The sequence below is a fragment of the Aedes albopictus genome, chromosome 1 (genome assembly GCF_035046485.1).
Source record: "Aedes albopictus strain Foshan chromosome 1, AalbF5, whole genome shotgun sequence".
In the NCBI taxonomy this organism is placed as follows: Eukaryota; Metazoa; Arthropoda; class Insecta; order Diptera; family Culicidae; genus Aedes; species Aedes albopictus.
Window position 1 is genome coordinate 285,271,687 of NC_085136.1, and position 27,580 is coordinate 285,299,266.

At 39.1% G+C, this 27,580-nt stretch overlaps 2 protein-coding genes across 6 annotated transcripts in view; one reads left to right on the forward strand and one right to left on the reverse strand.

Annotated features, from left to right (window-relative positions):
- Positions 1–27,580, forward strand: part of LOC109414942 (peripheral plasma membrane protein CASK) — a 676,441-nt gene that overhangs the window by 442,336 nt on the left and 206,525 nt on the right. The gene's annotated exons all lie outside the window — the stretch shown is intronic.
- Positions 26,418–27,580, reverse strand: part of LOC109623068 (membrane-bound alkaline phosphatase-like) — a 61,079-nt gene continuing 59,916 nt past the window's right edge. For both annotated transcript variants that reach the window (XM_062846931.1, XM_062846929.1), the window contains exons 7-8: positions 26,980–27,149; positions 26,418–26,885 (exon numbers count right to left, since the gene is read on the reverse strand). In XM_062846931.1, coding sequence (XP_062702915.1) covers positions 26,544–26,885; positions 26,980–27,149 — 512 coding nt within the window. In that variant the 3' untranslated portion in view covers positions 26,418–26,543. The remainder of the gene's footprint in view (positions 26,886–26,979; positions 27,150–27,580) is intronic.

Sequence of the window (27,580 nt, forward strand, 5' to 3'; positions counted from 1 at the left end):
GTGTGAATCTTACTCATTTTAGAGTAACATTTTCTTAGCGTGTACAGTATTCTTTATTGCATGTCTAAGGATTAAGAAACTTATCATGTAAAAGTTGAACAGTGGAAAATTCTTCTTTTTTCTTCTTATTTTTTTCTTTTTCTACTTCTTATTTCTTTAGGTGAACGTTGATGCATCGAATTCAACATGTTTTAATAGCTATTTTTTTATTTGCGGCTTTGGATATTTATTTTTATCTATTTATTTATTTATTTATTTTTAAGCATGTTATGTGGTGAGTGCCACGTTGTCTGGATGAATCTTTGTAAACACATTGCAGACTGCTCATGTTATGTTGTGTTCCTACTCTTTGAACGAAAAAATACTCCTTCAAGTGTAGCAAAAACCTTTACCTAATTCCGAGAAGCACGGTCTGAAAACTCGTAAAACAATAAACCACGACTGCCAAAGCTACACAGCGACGACGACGACGGCACGAAGTGAGAGTATTTAAATTAATGAAAATAACTTACAAACTTGGCAGTTTTCTTCAGTCCACCGACATGATGCACAAACCTTGAAGGGAACCGTAAATCCCACCCGAAAAGGGTTACACAAGATTGGTCAGCACCAGTACTAGGATAAGCTTGGTTGGAAAAGGTTGCGCTTTTCATAAATCGTAAAATTTTATTCGACAGAATTATGGCGGCCCTATCGCTGCCACATTTGAAGGTGTTTTCTTAGGGCGGTCTATCGTAAGGCGATAAATCAAATGTTTTGCTTCTGTTGTTGGTCCCGGCTACATAGGATTTGCCAAAGAAATTTCCAAACAAACGGTGGATGAAATTAAAAAAAAAAGACTCTAAACATGTTTTGCGAAGCAAATAAGTCCATTTAAGGCGATAAAAAGCCATCAATACTTGAAAGAAATTAAGCTTTGGACAAATTTAGACTGTCGTACTACAATTGCATCATAGGTAACAAAATCCTCCGTGGAATCCATTATCTCCTGTAAGCAAATGCTGTTTGCTAATTGCGTAGTGAAGCTACTGCAGCAAACTTCCATGATTACTTTTTTTTTCGCTACACTAAATTGCATCCCAACAGTTTCCTCGTTTATCCAACCGAGAACCGTTGGGAATATTACGCATTTTCCGACCATCCATCTGCTTCCCGTCTCTTCATATTTACGATAATCACTGGCGAGAGCAAACCGCGGAAATTTCTCTTCTCCCTCATCGATGGCCACTGCTTTGCCTTACCACACTGTTCGCCATCACATCGTCCAGCTCCTCCATTCATACATTATTGCATCCGGCATTCCGAAATAAAAAAGCAACCTCTATTGAGTGAGATCCACGACAAACTCCTCCGGCTTTCGCATTAACAACAACGGACGACGACGACGACGACGACGCCGACAGCTGGCCACGAGCTGGCTGATCGCTACCGCCCCGATAAAGCTGCTGGACTCGGGCCGAGCCTCAGCTGGCGTATTGCAGGGAAAACTATTTCCATATTTCGCATTTAATCCCTGGATGCACACATTTTTCCCATCAGCCAGGTGGCCGCCTCAATAAAGCTCGCTCCACACTGCTCCACACGATGCCCGGCGCTCGACTCGGAAACATGACTGCCCAGCCCACTGACTCACCCACTCAACAACGGATACGGTGTCCGGTGCTGCTGCCGGCTTAGAGTTACCTTTATAGTTTTATCCGGCGCTGGCTGCCTAGGGGAACGGTGCGTCCCGAATGAGGGGATGTGACAGACTGATAATGAAACGCTTCCGAATCAAAAAAGTCAGAAAACAGAAGACAGCATACACAAGACAGAATACAGAAGACAGAAGACTAGAAGACTAGAAGACTAGAAGACTAGAAGACTAGAAGACTAGAAGACTAGAAGATTAGAAGACTAGAAGACTAGAAGACTAGAAGACTAGAAGACTAGAAGACTAGAAGACTAGAAGACTAGAAGACTAGAAGACTAGAAGACTAGAAGACTAGAAGACTAGAAGACTAGAAGACTAGAAGACTAGAAGACTAGAAGACTAGAAGACTAGAAGACTAGAAGACTAGAATACTAGAAGACTAGCAGACTAGAAGACTGGAAGACTAGAAGACTAGAAGACTAGAAGACTAGAAGACTAGAAGACTAGAAGACTAGAAGACTAGACGACTAGAAGACTACAAGACTTCAAGACTACAAGACTAGAAGACTAGAAGATTAGAAGACTAGAAGACTAGAAGACTAGAAGACTAGAAGACTAGAAGACTAGAAGACTAGAAGACTAGAAGACTAGAAGACTAAAAGACTAGAAGACTAGAAGACTAGAAGACTACAAGACTACAAGACTATAAGACTAGAAGATTAGAAGACTAGAAGACTAGAAGACTAGAAGACTAGAAGAATAGAAGAATAGAAGACTAGAATACTAGAAGACTAGAAGACTAGAAGACTACAAGACTACAAGACTATAAGACTAGAAGATTAGAAGACTAGAAGACTAGAAGACTAGAAGACTAGAAGAATAGAAGAATAGAAGACTAGAATACTAGAAGACTAGAAGACTAGAAGACTATAAGACTAGAAGACTAGAAGACTAGAAGACTAGAAGACTATAAGACTATAAGACTAGAAGACTAGAAGACTAGAAGACTAGAAGACTAGAAGACTGGAAGACTAGAAGACTAGAAGACTAGAAGACTAGAAGACTAGACGACTAGAAGACTAGAAGACTACAAGACTACAAGACTAGAAGACTAGAAAATTAGAAGACTAGAAGACTAGAAGACTAGAAGACTAGAAGACCAGAAGACTAGAAGACTAGAAGACTAGAAGACTAGAAGACTAGAAGACTAGAAGACTAGAAGACTAGAAGACTAGAAGACTAGAAGACTAGAAGACTAGAAGACTAGAAGACTAGAAGACTAGAAGAATAGAAGACTAGAAGACTAGAAGACTAGAAGACTAGAAGACTAGAAGACTAGAAGACTAGAAGAATAGAAGAATAGAAGACTAGAATACTAGAAGACTAGAAGACTAGAAGACTAGAAGACTAGAAGACTAGAAGACTAGAAGACTAGAAGACTAGAAGACTAGAAGACTAGAAGACTAGAAGACTAGAAGACTAGAAGACTAGAAGACTGGAAGACTAGAAGACTAGAAGACTAGAAGACTAGAAGACTAGACGACTAGAAGACTAGAAGACTACAAGACTACAAGACTAGAAGACTAGAAAATTAGAAGACTAGAAGACTAGAAGACTAGAAGACTAGAAGACCAGAAGACTAGAAGACTAGAAGACTAGAAGACTAGAAGACTAGAAGACTAGAAGACTAGAAGACTAGAAGACTAGAAGACTAGAAGACTAGAAGACTAGAAGACTAGAAGACTAGAAGACTAGAAGACTAGAAGAATAGAAGACTAGAAGACTAGAAGACTAGAAGACTAGAAGACTAGAAGACTAGAAGACTAGGAGACTAGAAGACTAGAAGACTAGAAGACTAGAAGACTAGAAGACTAGAAGACTAGAAGACTAGAAGACTAGAAGACTAGAAGACTAGAAGACTAGAAGACTAGAAGACTAGAAGACTAGAAGACTAGAAGACTAGAAGACTAGAAGACTAGAAGACTAGAAGACTAGAAGACTAGAAGACTAGAAGACTAGAAGACTAGAAGACTAGAAGACTAGAAGACTAGAAGACTAGAAGACTAGAAGACTAGAAGACTAGAAGACTAGAAGACTAGAAGACTAGAAGACTAGAAGACTAGAAGACTAGAAGACTAGAAGACTAGAAGACTAGAAGACTAGAAGACTAGAATACTAGAGGACTAGATTACTAGAAGACTAGAAGACTAGAAGACTGGAAGACTAGAAGACTAGAAGACTAGAAGACTAGAAGACTAGAAGACTAGAAGACTAGAAGACTAGAAGACTAGAAGACTAGAAGACTAGAAGACTAGAAGACTAGAAGACTAAAAGACTAGAAGACTAAGACTAGAAGACTAGAAGACTAGAAGACTAGAAGACTAGAAGACTAGAAGACTAGAAGACTAGAAGACTAGAAGACTAGAAGACTAGAAGACTAGAAGACTAGAAGACTAGAAGACTAGAAGACTAGAAGACTAGAAGACTAGAAGACTAGAAGACTAGAAGACTAGATAGAAGACTAGAAGAATAGAAGACTAGAAGACTAGAAGACTAGAAGACTAGAAGACTAGAAGACTAGAAGACTAGAAGACTAGAAGACTAGAAGACTAGATAGAAGACTAGAAGACTAGAAGACTAGAAGACTAGAAGACTAGAAGACTAGAAGACTAGAGGACTAGAAGACTAGAAGACTAGAAGACTAGAAGACTAGAAGACTAGAAGACTAGAAGACTAGAAGACTAGAAGACTAGAAGACTAGAAGACTAGAAGACTAGAAGACTAGAAGACTAGAAGACTAGAAGACTAGAAGACTAGAAGACTAGAAGACTAGAAGACTAGAAGACTAGAAGACTAGAAGACTAGAAGACTAGCAGACTAGCAGACTAGAAGACTGGAAGACTAGAAGACTAGAAGACTAGAAGACTAGAAGACTAGAAAACTAGAAGACAAGAAGACAAGAAGACAAGAAGACAAGAAGACAAGAAGACAAGAAGACAAGAAGACAAGAAGACAAGAAGAAAAGAAGACAAGAAGACAAGAAGACAAGAAGACAAGAAGACAAGAAGACAAGAAGACAAGAAGACAAGAAGACAAGAAGACAAGAAGACAAGAAGACAAGAAGACAAGAAGACAAGAAGACAAGAAGACAAGAAGACAAGAAGACAAGAAGACAAGAAGACAAGAAGACAAGAAGACAAGAAGACAAGAAGACAAGAAGACAAGAAGACAAGAAGACAAGAAGACAAGAAGACAAGAAGACAAGAAGACAAGAAGAAAAGAAGAAAAGAAGAAAAGAAGACAAGAAGAAAAGAAGAAAAGAAGACAAGAAGACAAGAAGACAAGAAGACAAGAAGACAAGAAGACAAGAAGACAAGAAGACAAGAAGACAAGAAGACAAGAAGACAAGAAGACAAGAAGACAAGAAGACAAGAAGACAAGAAGACAAGAAGACAAGAAGACAAGAAGACAAGAAGACAAGAAGACAAGAAGACAAGAAGACAAGAAGACAAGAAGACAAGAAGACAAGAAGACAAGAAGACAAGAAGACAAGAAGACAAGAAGACAAGAAGACAAGAAGACAAGAAGACAAGAAGACAAGAAGACAAGAAGACAAGAAGACAAGAAGACAAGAAGACAAGAAGACAAGAAGACAAGAAGACAAGAAGACAAGAAGACAAGAAGACAAGAAGACAAGAAGACAAGAAGACAAGAAGACAAGAAGACAAGAAGACAAGAAGACAAGAAGACAAGAAGACAAGAAGACAAGAAGACAAGAAGACAAGAAGACAAGAAGACAAGAAGACAAGAAGACAAGAAGACAAGAAGACAAGAAGACAAGAAGACAAGAAGACAAGAAGACAAGAAGACAAGAAGACAAGAAGACAAGAAGACAAGAAGACAAGAAGACAAGAAGACAAGAAGACAAGAAGACAAGAAGACAAGAAGACAAGAAGACAAGAAGACAAGAAGACAAGAAGACAAGAAGACAAGAAGACAAGAAGACAAGAAGACAAGAAGACAAGAAGACAAGAAGACAAGAAGACAAGAAGACAAGAAGACAAGAAGACAAGAAGACAAGAAGACAAGAAGACAAGAAGACAAGAAGACAAGAAGACAAGAAGACAAGAAGACAAGAAGACAAGAAGACAAGAAGACAAGAAGACAAGAAGACAAGAAGACAAGAAGACAAGAAGACAAGAAGACAAGAAGACAAGAAGACAAGAAGACAAGAAGACAAGAAGACAAGAAGACAAGAAGACAAGAAGACAAGAAGACAAGAAGACAAGAAGACAAGAAGACAAGAAGACAAGAAGACAAGAAGACAAGAAGACAAGAAGACAAGAAGACAAGAAGACAAGAAGACAAGAAGACAAGAAGACAAGAAGACAAGAAGACAAGAAGACAAGAAGACAAGAAGACAAGAAGACAAGAAGACAAGAAGACAAGAAGACAAGAAGACAAGAAGACAAGAAGACAAGAAGACAAGAAGACAAGAAGACAAGAAGACAAGAAGACAAGAAGACAAGAAGACAAGAAGACAAGAAGACAAGAAGACAAGAAGACTAGAAGACTAGAAGACTAGAAGACTAGAAGACTAGAAGACTAGAAGACTAGAAGACTAGAAGACTAGAAGACTAGAAGACTAGAAGACTAGAAGACTAGAAGACTAGAAGACTAGAAGACTAGAAGACTAGAAGACTAGAAGACTAGAAGACTAGAAGACTAGAAGACTAGAAGACTAGAAGACTAGAAGACTAGAAGACTAGAAGACTAGAAGACTAGAAGACTAGAAGACTAGAAGACTAGAAGACTAGAAGACTAGAAGACTAGAAGACTAGAAGACTAGAAGACTAGAAGACTAGAAGACTAGAAGACTAGAAGACTTGAAGGCTAGAAGACCAGGTGACTAGAAGACTAGAAGACTAGAAGATTACCAAAAGACAAAAGACGGGATTACAAGAAGACAAGAAATCTTGAGTAGAAGACAGAAGACAACAAAGCGAACATCAAAGCGAACATGGTGACAGCAGACAGATGTTAAAAGATGAAATGAAGGACAAAGGACAGAAGGACAGAAGGACAGAAGGACAGAAGGACAGAAGGACAGAAGGACAGAAGGACAGAAGGACAGAAGGACAGAAGGACAGAAGGACAGAAGGACAGAAGGACAGAAGGACAGAAGGACAGAAGGACAGAAGGACAGAAGGACAGAAGGACAGAAGGACAGAAGGACAGAAGGACAGAAGGACAGAAGGACAGAAGGACAGAAGGACAGAAGGACAGAAGGACAGAAGGACAGAAGGACAGAAGAACAGAAGGACAGAAGGACAGAAGGACAGAAGGACAGAAGGACAGAAGGACAGAAGGACAGAAGGACAGAAGGACAGAAGGACAGAAGGACAGAAGGACAGAAGGACAGAAGGACAGAAGGACAGAAGGACAGAAGGACAGAAGGACAGAAGGACAGAAGGACAGAAGGACAGAAGGACAGAAGGACAGAAGGACAGAAGGACAGAAGGACAGAAGGACAGAAGGACAGAAGGACAGAAGGACAGAAGGACAGAAGGACAGAAGGACAGAAGGACAGAAGGACAGAAGGACAGAAGGACAGAAGGACAGAAGGACAGAAGGACAGAAGGACAGAAGGACAGAAGGACAGAAGGACAGAAGGACAGAAGGACAGAAGGACAGAAGGACAGAAGGACAGAAGGACAGAAGGACAGAAGGACAGAAGGACAGAAGGACAGAAGGACAGAAGGACAGAAGGACAGAAGGACAGAAGGACAGAAGGACAGAAGGACAGAAGGACAGAAGGACAGAAGGACAGAAGGACAGAAGGACAGAAGGACAGAAGGACAGAAGGATAGAAGGACAGAAGGACAGAAGGACAGAAGGACAGAAGGACAGAAGGACAGAAGGACAGAAGGACAGAAGGACAGAAGGACAGAAGGACAGAAGGACAGAAGGACAGAAGGACAGAAGGACAGAAGGACAGAAGGACAGAAGGACAGAAGGACAGAAGGACAGAAGGACAGAAGGACAGAAGGACAGAAGGACAGAAGGACAGAAGGACAGAGGGACAGAAGGACAGAAGGACAGAAGGACAGAAGGACAGAAGGACAGAAGGACAGAAGGACAGAAGGACAGAAGGACAGAAGGACAGAAGGACAGAAGGACAGAAGGACAGAAGGACAGAAGGACAGAAGGACAGAAGGACAGAAGGACAGAAGGACAGAAGGACGGAAGGACAGAAGGACGGAAGGACAGAAGGACAGAAGGACAGAAGGACAGAAGAACAGAAGGACAGAAGAACAGAAGAACAGAAGGACAGAAGGACAGAAGGACAGAAGGACAGAAGGACAGAAGGAAAGATGGACAGACAGGCAGACGGACAGACGGACAGAAGACAGAAGGACACAGAAGGACAGAAGGACAGAAGGAGAGAAGGACAGAAGGACAGATGGACAGAAGGACAGAAGGACAGAAGGACAGAAGGACAGAAAAAAAGAAGGACAAAAGGACAGAAGGACAGAAGCACAGAAGGCCAGAAGGACAGAAGGACAGGAGGACAGAAGAACGGATGAACAGAAGCACAGATGAACAGTATGACGGAAGTACAGAAAAATAGAAGGACGGATAGAAGGACGGAGAACAGTAGCCGTGAGCTAGTAGCAAAGAACCAGTTTCAGTAGCCAAGAAACAAATGGAGATCCGAGAAGTTCATATTCTGCTCTCCCTTTCCGGTCGGGTCCTGGTTGATGGTTCTCGGTGGACGCATTCACTTTGGCGGATTGCGAGATGAAGGATTTCCTCCTATAGCTTTGGTAATTTGAACTGGTTGTGTTGGAATCAGTGCGGCCAGTGCAGTGGCTCGATACTGGACCTGGACTGTGATGGTTCAGTTCGCGCGGCAAAAGTTACTTTTTTGGTTTTAATTGTGGCGGCGCTTCAAATATGACCCCGATGGTGGATGGTCGGACCACCGTTCGAAATCTCATTAGCGGCGTAAAATGAGCGCATATGAGTAGGACACGCGGTGAAACTGGCTTTTGAAAGCTCAAAATGTTCGAGAAATTGGAGAAGTTTTACTCTGCACCGAAATACGGTGGATGCATGCAATTATTTTTGTTGTATTTGTTGGGAAGGGACTTTAACCAGATAGGGCACGTTGCCTAGTCTAGGGGTGGATAACGTAGAAATGGCCCATCGGAGAGTGCCGACAACTCGCTCGAGGACTTAATCAGGCATGGGATAAATTTTTGGATGCTTTATTAAAAGGATATCGGGGATTCTAGTAGTCCGAAAAAAAGTTGCAATTTACGATGCTCAGGAGAATAACATTTTCTCCGGAAAGCAGTTATTAAGGAGGCATATTAGTTGTCTGTTTCTTCCCAAATTCCAAGTTATAGGAAAGGCATTTTAAATAAGTTTCGCTGTAACTTGTTTTATGGATTACTGTACACAGAAGTTTAAGTTAATACAGAAGCATACGTTAGAAAAGCTTTAGGAGATAGTTATGAATTAGTAGATGAGAAAAACAACAGTTTAGGAATCTTTCATGCAAACTTTTTGAAGAAATTTTAAGAAAAATTTGATCAAGCTATGACATGAGACGAAAGTCGGAATGTACAAGGAAGAAATAACAAAATACATCGGGAAAATCCACCACAAACGATGGTAAACAATGGTATGTTGAAGCTAGTGTTAGTAAATGTAAACAAAAAAAAATCGCGACCTAGCCTTCACTATCATAAATCTATGTTAGGAGTCTTAATGTATGGTATTGAAATATTCTCACCATGAAATCACCAAAAAGTATCGTCATTGTTCCTCCATTTGTCGTCATATGTCCAAAGCTCAAAGTTCCTTTTCTATAGCGTTTGGTGTTGTTGTTATTGTTGTTTTTCTTCCCGTGTCGTTTAGCGTTTTGTTGTCCTCCTAAAATCATAGCGTTGTTTGAGTAAATTGTTTTTTTAGTAGTTTAATTTAGTTTTCTTACCTTATCTCTTCCAATCCATTAGTAAAATCATCAGTTGTTTATCAATCCATCTCGTCATTTTCCATAGCCCGAATTTTATCCAAGTTCACACCATATCCATCCATTTTGAATTTCGTTTCTCCGTTTATTTCAGTGGTAATTGATCCCAAATTGTCCATCTTGTTTTGCTCCATGGTTCTCTGTTGTCCCACGTTTATGTCCCTGGAAAAGAAAAGAAAACACTACACAAAGCAACGAGTCCTTTCGCAAATTCACTTAGTTTAAGTATTAAACAATAATACTCCCCCCGTTTGAAAATATCCTTATTAAAATTGGTGAACTCGCGTTATTTTTCTTCGATTCTTGCGTCCTCGCAGCTCCGGCACGTTCCACTTTGTTTTGGTCCACTCCGACTGACGTTTAGGCGAAGGTCGGGGAGGCATAGTATTTTTCATCGCCAGAGCGACCGCGAGTGACAGTGACAGTGACAGTTTGCTAAGCTGTCAAGTTCGTGCGATGTTATAGGTCTGTTCGATATTCCCGTTACGGTTTGGTTAGAATTTGGTTCGAATTCTATGTTTTTGGTCAAATTCAAATTTGATGGGTAGAATTCGTATTGTGGTCCCGAAAGAAGTTCGTTTAGGCAATTTTAAATGCACAGTGGGTCGAAATGATATTCGATGTGGCATTTAGTTGCAGTCCGTTGAGTGATCAAGTGGTTGACGGAAAAAATTCCGTTGTTTGATCATGGTTTCCGTTACGTTTAGTTTGGGTTTAAAGTAAGGGATTATTGAATAGGATAGTTTACGTCGATGAACGAATGGCCTTAGTATCTGTTATTGTATGTTCAGTTCAGTTCAGTTTTAAGTTTTGTTAGTTGCAACGTTTGAGTTTTTTTTAAGTTATGAAAATTTGATCAAGTTCTTGATCAAATTTTCATAAAAATGGTTGGGGTGATGTAACGTTTTGCGTTTTTTTTATTTAAATTTAATAGAATAAATCAAATAAATAGAATAAAAGTAATTTAAGTTTATGTTGTATTAATGTTGACGATAAAGAAATATTTTATTTGTTCGTAAAATTGGTCCATGCCTGTTACTTATGCTCATGTATGTCGAAGCGTTTGTAAAAGCTTACGTGATTTGAACTTTTATAGCATAATGCTAATGGCGCGTATCTACTTTCTGGCGAATTACAGTCATACTGCAAATTTGTCGCCATGCATGAAAATCGCCATGCAGAAAATGTTGGCGCGATTTTTAATAATAGTCATCTAATTCAATAGTGGGACTTTTGAAAAGCGGCACAGTTTCTTAGCGCAACGACTGCTTCAAATCGATCATTTCGCTACAAGATCGGCTGGAAGACAGAAGTGCGCGAATTTAATTCGAAGTATCTACCAAGTTTGATTTGAGTTTGAGTTGAGTTTAAGTCAGTTTAAAGTGAATTGAAGTCTAGTTGAGTTTTTGGTGAAAGTTATTCTCCAATTTCTAAGGTAAAAGTAGTGAGTGAGTTTAAAAAGATTATAAGTGATGTTGAACGTATTTCTATGTGATTTCTTTCGTGTTTAGAGGACCGAGGTCCGCAAATTCGCGATTTCTGCAATTGATTTATTTCTCGAAGGAATTGAACTACGAAAAAAGGTAATTTTTTGATAATTAAATTAAAAGTGCTTAAGATTAACATGAATTCCTGTTGGACGTGTAGCGCCTAGCGCTTTTTTCGTACGGCTGGTTTTTTCGTCGTCGTTCGGCGGTATCCCTCGCCGAATCGGGGTTTCGTAGGCGGATTGAACCGCCAGTTTCGTCCGTGAGTCATCGTTTCCGACCCGTGTGCCCAGCAAAGGCCCGCCTTTCAGAAGGCAGTCAAACGGAGGCGTGAGTGAAGTCGCTCAATCATCTCCGTAGCGAAGTATTCCCGTCGGCCGCCAATCACCGACGGTAAGGCCCTCTTACGTCATACCCCGTGGGCCGGAATCAACGAGAGCCGGTTCGTAGCAGCGTGTCGCCAATTGCACGTCACGAACCCGGTCCGTATCTAGGAAGATAGAGGTTGCGGCATTCCCCGCTCGGTCATAGCTGGAAGCATAGTACGCGAAGCCGGGTCGCTGGGCTCTGTTTGCGCCTTTATTGACCGGAGAAAGACCATCCCGGGAATCGCTCGGCATCCGCCGAAGCGCTCTCGTTCGTCCAACAATCGGAAGCTTCCGTCCAGCCGCCACTCCCTCCGCACCGGTAGTTCGGCCATACCGCACACGGGTCCCTTTGTCGACGCTGCGCGCCAAATCGCAGCACGGACTCGTCGGCAGCCGCCATTCTGCTGTCGCCGCTGTTGAGCATCGAGGTAGTCGCCATCGTTGAGTCGTCGAGCTACGCCACCCCGTCATCGAGCATCGCAACACCAAAACCTGCGCAGGTATGTGAAGAGCTTTTAGTTACATGGCCATGTTTGCTCTTTTTCCATTCCGTTACGAATTTCCCGTCCAATACGAATAAAGTTGGCTAAAATAAATAGTTAAAGTTTTGAAATTAGTTCAGTTCCGTTACGTTTCACATTGCTTTTCGAATAAACATACTCACTACAGTCCGTTACGTTTTGATTCCGTTTTCGCTCGTATGAGTAAGCATCCCTTCCGGTTTTCCATAAGTTCTTCTAGCCTGTGAAAGAGTTGGAGTTAAGTTTGCGTTTTCGAAGAAATTCTGCCGTTATTTCCATGAACCGTTCAAAACCGTCCCTGAGTGAGAAAGTCTCTAGCAAAGTCGGGCAAAATTAAACACGACCGGTGGTCTCTCTTTGAGAGTGGCGCTTAAGCCACCGAGCTTTTACAATTCCTCGTGAACAGTTTACGAACGGTTACAAGACACATACCTAATGGAGTTGCTGATTGTTATTTCCCTTGGTGTAAATAGTATTAGCTTGAAAACAGTTTTCACTCTAATGGGTATTTCTGTGTTCAAATCTTCATTAATTATTGTTGTTCAGAATGTGTATTTTTGGAATATGCCATTAAAATCGGTTATTTAGTGTCACTTAACGTATGCGACCTTAGTGAAATTGTAAATAGTATTTAATGAAGGGTAGCTGGAAAATGCACCCCCTCCTAACCTCCCCAACATTGTTTAATGAAGGTGATCTGTCGTTCACTCTAAAATAGATATCTTCACAGTTGTAGATTGTCCCCATTATCACATCCTCAAATATTGATTTATTGCATGAGTCCTTGCAACCGTGATTCCGTTCCCACCGAGCTTAATTTGCGTCCCCGTCCGTCGTCGTCATCTGGACCGTGAATAATTAGCTCCCCATTAATTGTAATTAAACTGACCTCCCGTGAACCAACCGCAGCAACGCGGCGGCGTGATCATTTGGTGTCATCATCGCGTCGTCGTCGTCCTTAACCGTGGCGTGGGTTGACCATTATTCGGTCCGTCGTCGGTCGGTCACACTTTGATGTAAGTGCAATGCGGCAATGGGAAAAAATCGTCTTCGGACTGAGACAAAGCACATCAGCCCGTCCCTACTTGGAAGATACAAGGAGGCAGTCGGTCGCGGAAAAGTCTTCAATCTTCAATAGTTTTCCTCATTTTCTGTGCTCGTCTCAGGGTCGAACACCAACCCACCACCTTTCTCGTTTCCTCCTGAAACGAGACCGGACAATACGTAGCTCGATATGGGGCCAAAACGGACCAGCTGCTGATTGGTTGATTTTATGCTATTAGAAAAAAGCAAAAACCATCCGACCGTTCCCGACCGCGTGTGGGCAGTGTTGTCAAAAGCGATTGAAAATACGATCTGCATCCATTTTCATTATGATATAAGTGCATTATAATAATGAAAGGGAATTATTTTACCATTCGTTATAAATAATTGTATGAATGAAGAATTTAATAAGAAATTCAAAATTCAAATACTGTTATTACGGAGATTGTTTCATATGCAGAGTTACAACATCTCGGTGACTATTTTGTATGATAGTCGTGAATTGTGATCAATTTTGAAGAAAATCTAGCTTCAGCGTAATAGTTATTTATGTAACGAGTTGCAAAAAGTTGATTTTTTCTGTACGAGTCGTACATTTATCCAACGAGGCTTGCCGAGTTGGATAAGTACGAAGAGTGCTGAAAAAATCGAGTTTTGCAATGAGTTCCATACAAAATTTTATGCAATTATTTTTTCATAATGCAACCCATTTCAGTTGCATAATGTTCATAATGCAACTCAAATGAGTTGCATTATGAACATTATACAACTATTTTTCATTATGCAACTCATTTTAGTTGCATAACGAACCAGTTCGGAAAAAAATGGTCATTATAATACCAAAATGAGTTATATAAAATATAAATTATGATACCGAATTGCATAAAGGTATTTTTACCAACGAATTATGTTTGCAAACATCATTTAGAACTAATCTTTCATTAGTTTTTATTTACGAACACGCTATGAACAATCAATCAAATTATGGAAGTTATCTCCCTTTGCTTGTTCCCCTAATCTCATAACAAAATTTATAGGCTCTTCTCATTTTTGTTTCATACGTCCTGTATTCCAAATTACTCAAATAAAATATTACAATGATATTTACCGTTAAAAACTTTGGTCTTGAAACAACATAAAATATTTGGCAACACTAGCCCGAACGACGATCGGTGCGAAACGTAAATAAACAACAAACATTTTGGAAGAAAAGAAGATCAATAAGAAGCCAGTTGTCCGGTCTCGTCTCAGGTTTCCTCAACCGAGAGGGAGGTAAAACGGCGAAACCGAGATTTGAAAGGGTTCGTGATCTTTCTTCTTTTGTGCACTTTGAGCGTGATTTCTGAGACTGCTGCTACTGCTACCATGCGGGAGAGTGCGGAATAATTAATTCCAGCTTAAGCACACAATTGCAATCATTTATTTAAAGTATGAACGGCGGCGATGCCATCCGTGTGCTTGCGCGGAGCGTGGCAACAGGAAAAATGTCCGATGAGCGGAAGAAAAAGAGAGAACTTGAGGCGGTGGGCGTACAGAGGCGTCTTCAGTAGAAAATCTGCACACCGATATGAACTGATTGGCACTTGGGTAGGCACTACTATTTAATCCATTCGATAACAATTGAATATCATTTGGAAAAGAAAGCCGGAGCGGACCTAGTATGATGGTTGAAGCACGTGACTGCTACGCCGAGGACCTGGGATATAATTCCACTCCGACAAACTTATCAAAGGGGAATTCTTCCTTAGGATTAGAAGTAATACGTGGGTTCCGAGATGCACTAGTCTAGGCTATCATGAGAAACAGATGCTGTTGAGAGCCACTCCTCCTGGAGAATAGAGGCCCAGATGTCCAGAAGCAAACGCTCCTTCCCTGTCAGCCTACGACCAAAGTTTCCACCGGGGTTGGCTAACCGATCATACTTAAGATTGCTCGCAGTTTGCGGTGCCTTGTGATCTCAAGAGGATCTGAATTACGCGATTCCCAGCCTATACCTTACCAAATTTCCATTTGGTTCTCCTGATAATAAGTATATTAATCATTGATATAACCTTGCAAAAATTTGTGTGGCTTCATAAATACATATAATACAAATCGCCTATGTGGTTTTATCATTTTTTACACGCCCAAACGTAAAAGGAAGCTCTGTGGTTAAAATTTCTTCCAAAGATTTCTTTATAAACCCCACAGGTATTCCTCGAGGATTTGGAAAATCTGCTCAAATTGATTCAGAAATTCCAATACTTACTTCAGCAATTTATCAAAGAGTTATTCTTAAAAATGTTGTATGATAGTTTAAAAATACTTCAGATATTCGTTAACAAATTATTAAGAAAGTTTCTCAGAAAAAAAAATCAGAAATTCTTCCAGGATGCATCTGGAAATTTCACAAGAGTGTTCTCAAAAATTCTCCACAGGATTCATTCGGAAATGTTCTTCAAAAATGCTTCAGATATAACACCTGGGATTCCTTCAGAAATTTCAGGACACTCCTCGCTTTACGTCCACCATTGGCAAAACGGGAAAAAATCCTACCAACAAAGTAATGAGAAATCTTAACATTTTTATAATTTTGTACAATGTTATCAATTGTGAAGATGTTTCAATAAATATAAAAATGAAAAGTTTGCTCATCCTCTTGGGTTGGGATTTTTTTCGAACGTAAAAAAGGACGAGGTATACGTATATCACAATGAATTATTTCAGAAAACTTTAAATGAATTGCTTCAAACATTTCTCAACGTATTTCTTCACAAATGCATTCGGGGATTTAAATAATCCTTAAGAAATACACTCCAGGATTGCTTCAAGGATTCTTTCAGAATTTTTCACAGGGTTTTCTGTACAATTTCAGGATTCTTAAAAGTTTTTCGGCGATTTTTTTAATCACCTAAAAACTCATTCAGAGATTCCATCAGGCTTTTTTTGGGAAACTAAGCCGAGGGTTCCTTCAGAAGTTATGTAACGATTTTTTTTTTCTTAAAACTGCTTAAAGATTAATTTGTAAATTCGTTATAAATGTTTCAATGAATTCCTCCATGAATTTCTTAGAAAAACTTATCCATGAATTCCTTTTAAAATTCCTACAGGGATTTCTTCAGCGATAAGAAATCTTTTCTTAATGCATTTGAACATTTTATCTACTGATTTTGAATTCCAGTGCTTATTTTAAAAATTTCTCGAAGAGTTCTCTAAGAAAATGCTGCATAGGATATTTTACAGAGATTTAATTAGGAATTCATCAAAGTGTTCATTAAGAAATTTCTCCAGGGATTCCTTTTAAAAATGCTTCAGAAATTCCTTTGAACAGTCTTCCAAGGATACCCATTGAAATTACCACATTAATTCTTTCTCGGATTCTTTTAAAAATTATTTCTTGGATTCGGAAATTTTCCTCAAAGATTGCATTAATCATAACTTCCTTCCTAACATTCCATCAGATATTCCAGGATATATTACAAAAAAAAATTCAGAAAAAATTGCGTGGATTGCTTCAGATATTCCTCGACGTATTTATTCAGAAATTAATTCAGGGATTCCATTCACCCTTCAGAATTCCACTGAAGTATTGCTTCAGAAATATTATCTGATGTTTATTCTGAAATTTCTTTTGGATTTTGTTTTGGTAAATTCTTCAGCGATTCATGTATAAAAAATACGAGAGGTTTTTTTCAGAAAATTTAACAAAAGTTGTTTTAGGGTTTTTTTTTTAAATTTCGTGTTTTATTTTTCAGAAAATACATAATGGCTTATTCCGAAAGATTTTCTTAGAATTCATTTTGAAACTTTCTTTAGAAATTATTCTTTTCATAAATTTCTTATAGAAAAAATCTTCATACTTCATAAGCAAATCTTACATGGGTTCTTAGAGATTTCTATCCTGGAATGTTTTTTTTTTAATAAACCTAATTTCATTTTGAATTCCTATAGGTAGCAGTTACTTAAGAAAATCTTGCACAGATTTTTTAAGCGATTCTTAAAAAAAATCAGGGATCCTTTAAGATTTGCTGGAGTCCTTTTAAAATTCCTCTTGGAATTCCATCATACACATTAGGATGCCGCTTATTTTTCTAAAGTTGTTGAAAATTGGAGCATGTGAGCAGTTTTGGATTCAAATCACATTGACAAAGAAATCTCCGAGATTGAACTAAAAAAAGTAGGGTATAGAGGTGGAGCAACCTCTTATTCTCATTATGTTTGGTTAATGAATATTAAATTAAAAAAAATGTGCTTCTACTTTAATTTTCGTATCTTTCTCAATTTTTGAGCAATCTTCAATCTTTTAGCGTGAATATCTTAAGAATTTATTTTTGAATTATTTTGTAGAACATACATGTTTACCAAATAGTGACGATGGGTATTATCGGCAGGTTTGTTCTCTTCGTCATGGGGGGTTTTTGTGGGCCGAATTGTCTGAAATTGGGGCACATAACTCAGCATGGTCTGGAAGGATTTGAGGCCAACTCTGAGATCTAAAGGTTTCAAAAAAACCCCCATGATGAAGAGAACAAAACTGCCGAGAATACGTAAGTTTCCCTATATAACTTTTTTGATGTTTGCTTTATTTTTTTTTCTTTATTAGACTCATAATTTTCACTTAAGGGCCCGATAAGTTTTAAACTGCTTGTCCAACTTTGAATCTTCTGTATGTTTTGCAGATATTTTGATCGTCCTCAAATTTCCAAGACAAGCATAGGTATTTGCGCCTTTTTTCTAACTTTTTTTTTCTTTCTCAAAAAAATCTGTTCTTAGAATTTCCTTCTGAGTTTCTTCATTGGTTTTTTCCAGAGATTCTGTCGCAAATTCTTCCAGTAGTTTTTTTTTCTTTAACTCTGAAATTCAGAAGTCCTGCAGAAGCTTCCCCAAGCTTCCCACATAAATACTATTTTTGATTTGTTAATAGAATCTCTCAAGCGTCTCTCTGAGGGATTTCTTTAGAAATTCTCCAAGAACTGTTTCTGGAATTTTCCAGGGAATAATTCAAAAATTCCTCCTCTGATTCCTTCAGATTCTTTCACAAGCACTTGACTTTTGAAATTTGTGAATGGTAAAAAATAGTTTCAACAAAACAATTTTTTGACTGTTTATCAATAGTTTTCACTACTGGAACAAAGAGTTTGCATATGAGTTTTGCCTTTTGAGATTATAATCACATTCTAATAGCTATTGCATCACATTCATTGAATTCTGTTTGTCTCGAGTTCATTGAAAATCGATGATGCTCTATAGTTACCATGGAATGCAGAGCGTTGACTTTTTCATCAAAAATTTGCCTAAGGATTCCATAAAAAATATCATCAAGGAAATACTTCAGAAATATTTAAAGCTTTTTCAAAGTTTTAGGACAATTCCTAAGGCGGCTTCTTCATACATTTTTCAGGATGCCTTCCGAAATACCTGCACCTACTTCTCCACGGATTCGATCTCTGATTCTCATGGAAATTTCCAAAGGAATGTCTGTAGGAATTCTTCTGATATTACTCAAAAATTGTCACGTGATTTCTATGAGTCGTTCAAGCAGAAGTTTACAAGTGATTCCAGCAGTTATTCATACCGAGATTCTATTAGGAACTTCCTCAAATATACCTCTATGTGTTTTCTCAAATATGTCTTCAGAAATATTTTTTGGAAACTTTTACAGAAATTCCTTTTTCTAGAAACTTTGCAGGAGACTTTTCAAGGCAAGGTGACAGGCGGTGAGTGGAAGGAAATCACCAAAGATTCTCCAAAGATTCCTTCGGAAATCCGTCCACGGATTCCTCCACCAATTTTTCACAGAATCACATTCTGAGGCTTTCGAAACCCATAGACGACAGACGTTGGTGCAAGGCCACGATGCCCATTGTAATTTCTCAAAAATATCTACTGATACTCTTTCTCTATTCCAACAAAGAATTTTATACTCAATGATTCCATAGATTTTTTTTATTGATTTCTATTTTTTCTATTTTATTTTGATTACAGTCATTGCACAAATATGGGTCACTCTGTCACAATTATTAGTCAGTCAGTTCACCATGCAATTCAAATGGAATTGACCCATAATTGTGGGTGACCCATGATTGTGCTAAGACTGTACTTGGAGTTGATCGTGATCGATCAGGCTAAGGCCGGGGTGCCCTCTGCTGTACATAGTAGCCGTCTCCATTTCACTCGGTCCATGGCTGTTTGTCTCCAGTTCCGCACTCTGCGTAGGGTCCGCAGATCGTCCTCCACTTGGTCGACCCACCTAACTCGCTGCGCTCCACGTCTTCTTGTACTGGTCGGATGACTCTCGAGAACCATTTTAGTCGGGTTTCTATCCGACATCCTGATGATGTGACCCGCCCACCGTAGCCTCCCGATTTTCGCGATGTTGGACGATGGTAGGTTCTCAGCAGCTAATGCAGCTCGTGGTTCATTCGCCTTCTCCAAGTCCCGTCTTCCATCTGCACTCCGCCGTAGATGGTACGCAACACCTCCCGTTCGAAAACTCCAAGGGCGCGTTGGTCCTCTGCACGTAGGCTCCATGTTTCTTGCCCATCAGCGCTGGAAGGTGCTTTTATTTCCTATCGAGTGACTGCATTCGTTCGGGTATTTACTATCGGATAGCAGTCCGGAAATCGTCTCGAAGCCACAGAAGTCCCGTTTCGAAACGCCTCATTGTCGACTCGAAAATATATCGAGTCCACTTTTGCTCTGCTGGCTCCGCTACGGCGAACAATGTAACCGGCGATTCTTACAGCACGTACTGTTCCCGCATCAGGTCATGGAACTCTTGATAGCTCACCGATGCGAGTGATGCGACGGAGTGTAGATTCAACTGCGTCTGCGCAGTGGGCCTCCGATTCTTGGAGCTGTAAGTCGTTCAGCCCATCTTCGATCGAACGGCAACGGGTTTCGTTGGGTTTATCAATACGTGACTCCAGCGCGCGAATAGATGTAGGTTAGTCCGTGACGATCATTGGCACACCTGACGGAAAGTCCTTTGTCGGCACTCTCGCGAGATGCGTAATGCATATACCACTTCACTACTTCCGCATATTGGACGTTCTGTTTCGGTAACTGCTGCTCAGATACCTTTGCGTGTTCAACAGTGGAAACTTCTCCTTTGACCCCTTTTCTGACATCGATACCTCTACGCTTCGTTATTCGTTCTCAAACCGATTGCTGTTGCCGGTCCATGTGACCATTTGCGGCTCGAGTGTCCCTTCTGCCTTCAGCCGTTGGTTTACCACATTGTCCACCAGCGTCGCTGACAATCCCTCGTCCAAGAGTGCGACGGTTTCGAACTGACACTTGCCGAGAACGTAACTGTCATCATTCGGCAGATGATTTTACAGTTGTTGAGGCAGACTCCACATAGTTTCTGATTTTCAACTTCCCACAGCCGCGCTGCTTTGTTCATCCGCTGGAATTTCCGCAATTTCGGATGTTATCCGATTACAAATCCAGCATGCCCGGTTGATCACAGAAGAGCAGAAGAGAATAACAACAGCATAACAAAATGCGTTATTTTGGTATAAGCGGTCATAAGCGGCAAAATAACAAGTCACATAACAAAAAAATGTTCCTGGAAAATCAATTCAATAACAAGTTTTGTTAGTGTCAAAAACAACTTAATAACAGTGAATTTCGGAAATATTTCAATAACAAATTTTGATATTAAAGAGTGATTGATAACATTCCGAAAGCAAAATTAGTTATGATATCAAACGATCGCGTATGCTGTTGAATAGGATGCTAAAGTGGAGGCGATATGCGTACACTTTACCCGTGGTTAAATGGAAGTATTTATGCATAGGGCCTCCATTTTAGCATCCTATTCTACATCATATTTGACTTCGTGTTGGCTGAGAATGCTATACATATTTTTTTCTGAAAAATCCCATTCAAAACCATCTTTAATTTTGGATTCAGCTGTCTGTATTAGATTTGTTTGAATAAGTTTACTCAATAAGTTTGACATTTTTATCATTGAATTTCTTATGTCAAATGCGGAATCTGGAACGTCCCTTTCAAACCCCACCTTCAATATCGTTTGCTATGTTCTCGTTTTGATGTATGTAGGGTACTTTTAAGTTACAACTCAGTCAATTTCAAACTTCGCGCCGCCCAGCAGGGACATGGTTTTGTACTCATTACAGCACCTCCATGTCACGTAATACACCACACCTCTTATCAAATGTGATATCGTAAGCGTAACATACTTTGCGCACCTAGGGTCTAACTTTGCGCACTTTTCAAAGAACCGTTCAACAATTTTGCTGGTGCATTATGCAAACTGTCACTAGCTAGTATTCCGTGGGAAAAAGTTTGCTTGCACTCTGTCTCAGTTAGGATGTAATAAAAAATGGAAGAGGAAGACAAATTGATGAGAGAATATGCAGTTGTTCCCCTCACTCTCGAAATGCTGTAAACAGCGTTGTAGAATGACGTAGGTTTTATTTCAAAACTTGTTTTTGCTTTGATAGCAATAGCATAAAGTATTTGTACACTCTCAATAACAATAATAACTAAACTTGTTCCACAACAAAATGTAATATTGAAATGTTATATAATTGCTGTATACCAATAGCTTGGTCATAACAAAATAAGATTGTCCAACAAAACATGTTATGGAAACGTAATACCTTGATAATTCAAAAATAACACAACAAGATATAAAAACAAGTTTTGTGATTTCATAGTAATTAGTTTGATATTCCCCACTGCTCGGGATGGGTGATTGGCAGTGAATTTTATAAGTAACTTGTTTAGAACTGTTTATTGATTTGTAGAGCAAATATCAATTATGTAACAACGGTTTTTCCCCCCAAAATTAAATAATTACCATAACTAGAGAATAAATAAGCCCATCGTTACTGAAGGAATATCCGAATATATTTCTGGTGTATTTTGATTGACGTTTTAATAACAATTTCTGAAAAAAAAAAGTTCTGTAGAAATGGCTGCTAAAATTCCTGCTGATATTTTTGGAATTTGGAAGGACTCTCTTTGGACATATTTCTTGGAGAACCTCTGGTAGATTCCCTACACAATATCTGGGAAAATAATTTCGGGAGGAAGGCTTTTGTATAATTCCTGCAAGTTTTTCTGAAGGAGTTCTTCTTTTCTTCTGCTTCTGCAAATGCTCCATAAAGAAATTCTTGTGCAATTTCCAGGAAATATTTCCGCAGAAATTTCTGATTTTTTCTGATTTCTGGTTGCTTGCAATAACTTGATAATTCCTAAAAGAATTATTGGAGGATTTAAAAAAAATACATATAGAAATATTCGAATAAATTTCTGATGGAATCCGTGTATGAATTTCTATGAGAACTTCAGCTAGAACCACTGATGAAATAGAGGAATCCATGAGTTTTGTTTTGGAAGCTTTCCTTCCGGAATTTCCAATGAAATCAGTGATGGAAAATTCCCGAAAGAATTACTGAAGGAATCTTTTGCTGAATTTCTGAAGAAGCTCTAAAAAGAATTTTCTGAAACATCATTGGAAATCAAAAATGTCCTCGAAAATTTGTAAGATTTTCTGGACAAATTTTAAACAAAATATTGGGAAGGATTTCTGTAGAAATCTCGGGAAGTAATTCCAAAGGAGCATTATTTAAAAAAAAAACAATGTAGAGTTTAAATAATGAATTCCTGTTATCCGGAAAGATTTTCTTATGGAAATTACTCAGAGAAATCTCCGGAAGATCCTTTGAACTGATTTTCTGAAGCAATCAGTAGCAAGGATGTTTTCGATCACCTGGCAATCGTTTGAATCATGTATCTATAAGTCAGTTTAGAGACCTTATTTGTATTAAAATGTTATGTTCAGCAAACTTGAAGATAAGTGTTTACCTATGAAAAATTCTTTCGTTTAGTATCAATAGGTGGTGCTAACACTTTCATGCCGTAAAAATCAATGTTTGAATATGACGTTCTTGGTGAACATTGTAGGAAAAACGCTACCTGACACGTTTTCCGAACCTCTTATTTTAGAGTCATTCTTTTGAATAAGAAAAGAGTCAAACGCTTGCTAGCTAATCGAAAACATCCTTTATCACTGGAAAACTCCTGAAATTCTTGCTCGAAGTACTTATGAAGATTTTTTTTTTCATGGAATCCCCGGAGTAATTGCTGGAAGAAAAAAAATACGGAATATTTTCCAAAGAGGTTTTTCGAGAAAGATGAGTAATTTTTGAAGAAAAAAAATCCTGGAGAAATATCTGGAGTAATCTATAAACAATTTATCCCAAGAATACTTTGGAAAATTTTTGAATGCATCCGCGACAATATTTCCGAAAAATATTATCAAATGGAGGATTTCCTGAACGATTTTTGGGTGAATTTTTTAAAGATTCCTATGAGGAATTTTCACGGAGTAGCAACTACGAATTGTGTGGTCATCTATGCTCATGCTCATACAATTTCCTAAAGATTCCTATGAGAAATTTCTAAAGGAACTTTTAGAGGATTTTTTTAAGTCTGGAAGAATTTTTTAAATATTTTATTAAGGAGTCCCTCGAGAAATTTCTGAAAAAATAACTGGAGCAATTGTTGATGAAATTACTGGATGTATCTGCAGGAGATGGCCAAAATGTTTGGGATGGGCAACTTTTTTTTTCTATTGATACTTAATACGACGTTGTAAAATGTAATATTTTCTCACGGCGAATTAAGTTATACCGGATTGACATTTTTACCCATATAGAGGAAAATAAGTCAAATTTACAATAGCACGCAAAAATTACTAGATGCGTTCTTCCGTCAATCTAAACAGGCTCTAATATATCTGATTAGAAAAAACTTGAGAACAGAAGTGGAAAATCTTTGGATATTAACACTAGAATTTATTGACATTGATATAAAAAAAAATACATTTTTTCGAGAAAAATCCAAAAAGTGTCAATCGATGATAACTTTTTTCAACGTTTAAAAAGTACCTATGTTTTAATAGTTTGCGAAGCATTTACATATTGTTGATAAACCTTCAAAATTTCATTCAATTCGGTTCACTGGTTTCCGATATATGACAGCTCAAAAATGAGTTGTCTGAAAAATAGTGTTTTACCCGAACGGTTCCAACTTTGCGAAATATTAATCAATCGAGCCCAAATTTGTACCAATGATGCACACATAATAGGTTGACAAACAGTCAAAATTTGAGATTTTTTTATGCGCTCTATGAAAAGTTATAGCTTGTTCAACTTTTTTGTGGGAGAAAAAAAAGTTGCTTATCCCAAACATTTTGGCCATCCCCTGTATCAAGGAATGTCTACAGCAATCCCTGAAGTAGGGGGGGTCCGTCACGTTCGCTTGATAAGCGGATGGTCATGGGTTAGATTCCCAGCCCACTCCACAAAAACTCGTCAGCCGCTTGAAGAGACACCTGAGCCCATCCGTCCAATCTATGGACTGACAACTGATCCTCTTCTGAGCAAACTCGCTATAATGCTCCACACCCGGATTACTGCTACCGATCAACGGCGATGAACAATGGACCCCACTTTGGACTGATGAAACACGTGCTCTTAGATCTACTGGCACAAGTAGAGAGTGCAAAAGAGGCAACGTCGCAGCAGATCCAAAAATATAATTAAGTAGATAAAGTAGTTACACCGCCACTGTTCAAATAGGCAGTTGGCGATTGATATCGCTCTCGTGATGCCCAAGTTGGCAAATAGAGCTTGTAGTGTTAGGAAGGAAGGAGATATGTAGAATAAAAAAAAAAGAATCCCTGAAGTAAATGTCTCTTCAAAGGGAAAACAAAAATCTGCTGATGAATTCCTAAAGAAATCTCTCGAGAAGCTTCCTATTAAATATCTGTAAAATTTCTGATAGATTCCTTCGATGAAGCTCTATGGAAATTTATAAGTATCCTTGGAAGAATTCTGTTTCTTTCTCTGTCTCTTTCTCTTTTAGAAAACCAATACAAGATATTCTAAAAGGTTTTTTTGTTGAAATTCTGGAAGAATTGATGGAATTTAAAAAATTCCTAAACCTCTTGCTAAAAAAAAACGAATGAAGCCTTGTTAAAATGATTCAAAAATCCTCGAGAAGAATTACTGGAATAATTTCCAAAAGAATCCCTGTAGGAACTTTTGAAGAATTGTTGGAGGATTTCTCCCGGAAAATTTGAAAAGAAATCATCATCGGAATTGCTGTATGAATTATTGATCCTATTCGTAAAAAAACATGCGGATGACATGAAAGAATAAGCAAAAGAATTCCTGAAAGAATTTCTACAAGAAACTTAAAAAAATCCGAAAAATAACTGGTAAAAAATCGGAATAATATACATATACATAAATATCTATAGGAATCCCTGCTTGAAACTCTGATAGAATATCTGGAGCAACTTCAGTAGTAATCAATTCTGCATGCATGCAGGATTTTTTTAAAGATTCTTCTATTTATGGAGGAATATCTAGTGAATCCCTTATGAAAATTTACTAATGGATTCATGGAAGCGTTTTTGAAAGAATCCGGGAAAGAATTCCAGTGGTAATTTCGGGATCAATCCATGAAAAAAAAAATCCAAAGGAATCCTCGTGAATGTGTGAAGGAATTTTCTGAATTTTTTAGAATATTTTTGGAATAGTTTTTGACAAACAAATTCAGCAGAATGGGTAGAGAAATTTCGGACTTAATGTCTTAGAGGATTTTTTGAAGGAATCTTTGGACGGATTTCCAGAAGAATCAATGGAGGAATTTCGGAAAATTCTGGAGAAATTTCAGAAATCTCTAGAAAAATATCTGAAGGAAACTAAATGAATTAATGAAAAAAATCTCTGGACACATTTTTGAAAGAATCTGTGGTGAAGTTTCTGATGGCGTCCATGGAAGAAATACCACTCACGGAGACTTTTCGTCACAGAAATGGACCAAACAGAGATTCGTTAGAAACGTTTTCACGGGATTCCGATTCTATCATGAATAAATTCTTCCAAATCCTGTACTCAGACACCTTCGTACGTACGTGCGATTCGCATTGAGATCCTTTCAAGGAACTTTTCTGAAGTTTATTAGATATTTTTTCAAGATATTTCAAAATTATATAAATTTACAATAATTACAAAACACAACACATTTGCTATGAATGATTCTAAGCAACTGTAGGCATTGTCACCCTGAAAACAACAAATTCCTTGACACACACTCGAGCCCCACCCCCAGACCGGGGTGGATAAATGAACGAGACCAAGACGTAGAGAAGGAAAATTAAATTTCCTCGACTCGAAGTTTTCTTGGTGGAGGCTATGGTGGCGGTGGCGACGGCGACGGCTGCATCAGCGGGAAGTCATGCTAATGTGTGAGCCCACCAGAGCATCAAGCAAGCAAGAAGAACTGAACCCCGAGTTTCGTTGTGTTTTGTGATAAATGGGATTTATTTAATTTTTCTTTCGTTCTGCTGAGATTCGTTACTTTTTGTTCGTCTTTTGGCACTTGGAATAGTTGGGTGACTGGTGAGGTAGAGGGGATGCTTCACTGATCGCCACAAGCGGTCCGTCCGGAGCCGATACAAGCCGCATAAGCCATCCCATGTGGGATGAAGTTCTGTTCGTAGGTTCCCGAAAACAGATGGGACCAGGGACCGCTGGCAAACACGGCCACGTCATCCCCGCCGTGCGTCTCCAGTCCCAGCGGAACCGTGCTGGGAAACTTGTAGTCCGTCTGGTGCATGTCCACCTGGTTCAGATTGAGCCGTCCATCGTGGTCCACGTTGCGTTCGTAGCCCGGTCCGTTGGCGTAGCTGATGGTGGCATACGGCAGACTATCCTCCGCCTGTTGGCCGTCGTTGATTCCGAGGATGTCGTTGCGTCGACTCTATGGGAGGGGAGAGGAAATGGAAAATTTGATTGCCGTTTCTTGATAAGCAAAAGCGTCCCGATCCGGGCGGGGACTATTCAATCTCACTCACCGAGTAGCCACTCATGGTCATGGTGTGCGAGTGGTCCGCCGTTACCACTATCAGGGTATCCTCGAGCGATGTTCTCCGACGAGCCAGTTCGACCGCTTTGGCAAATTCGACCGTCTCGTCGAAAGCCCTTACCGGCTGGGTGTTGTGATGGCCATGGTCAATACGTCCTCCTGCCGATGTTGAGGGGGATGGGGGAGAGAGAGTGTTTAAGAAGAGGGAAAGTCGTAATCGTCAATTGGGTTATCTTGGCTTTCTGCCGTGCGAATCACATTCCCGTGCTACAACAAAACTGTGCCAGTGTCAGTGGTTCTCAACCGAAAATTCGTAAATACTTGACCCTAATTCATCTTATCGGAAAACAATGCAATCATATGTTTTGAGTAGGATTAAATTGGGAGTATTTTGCTGAATAAATGATATTGCGGAGATTCCACCTGTTTAGACTCCTGCGCGAAAATTAGTTGCGTGGATTTTTCTTGCGTGGGCTCACAGATATAAAACCAGACCGCGTCCTGGTGAATATTTTACGCTGTGTTGTTAGGTACACATTTGGTGCTAGTTTTACATTGTAAACAAACATTTCTAACGCACCTACGCTGAA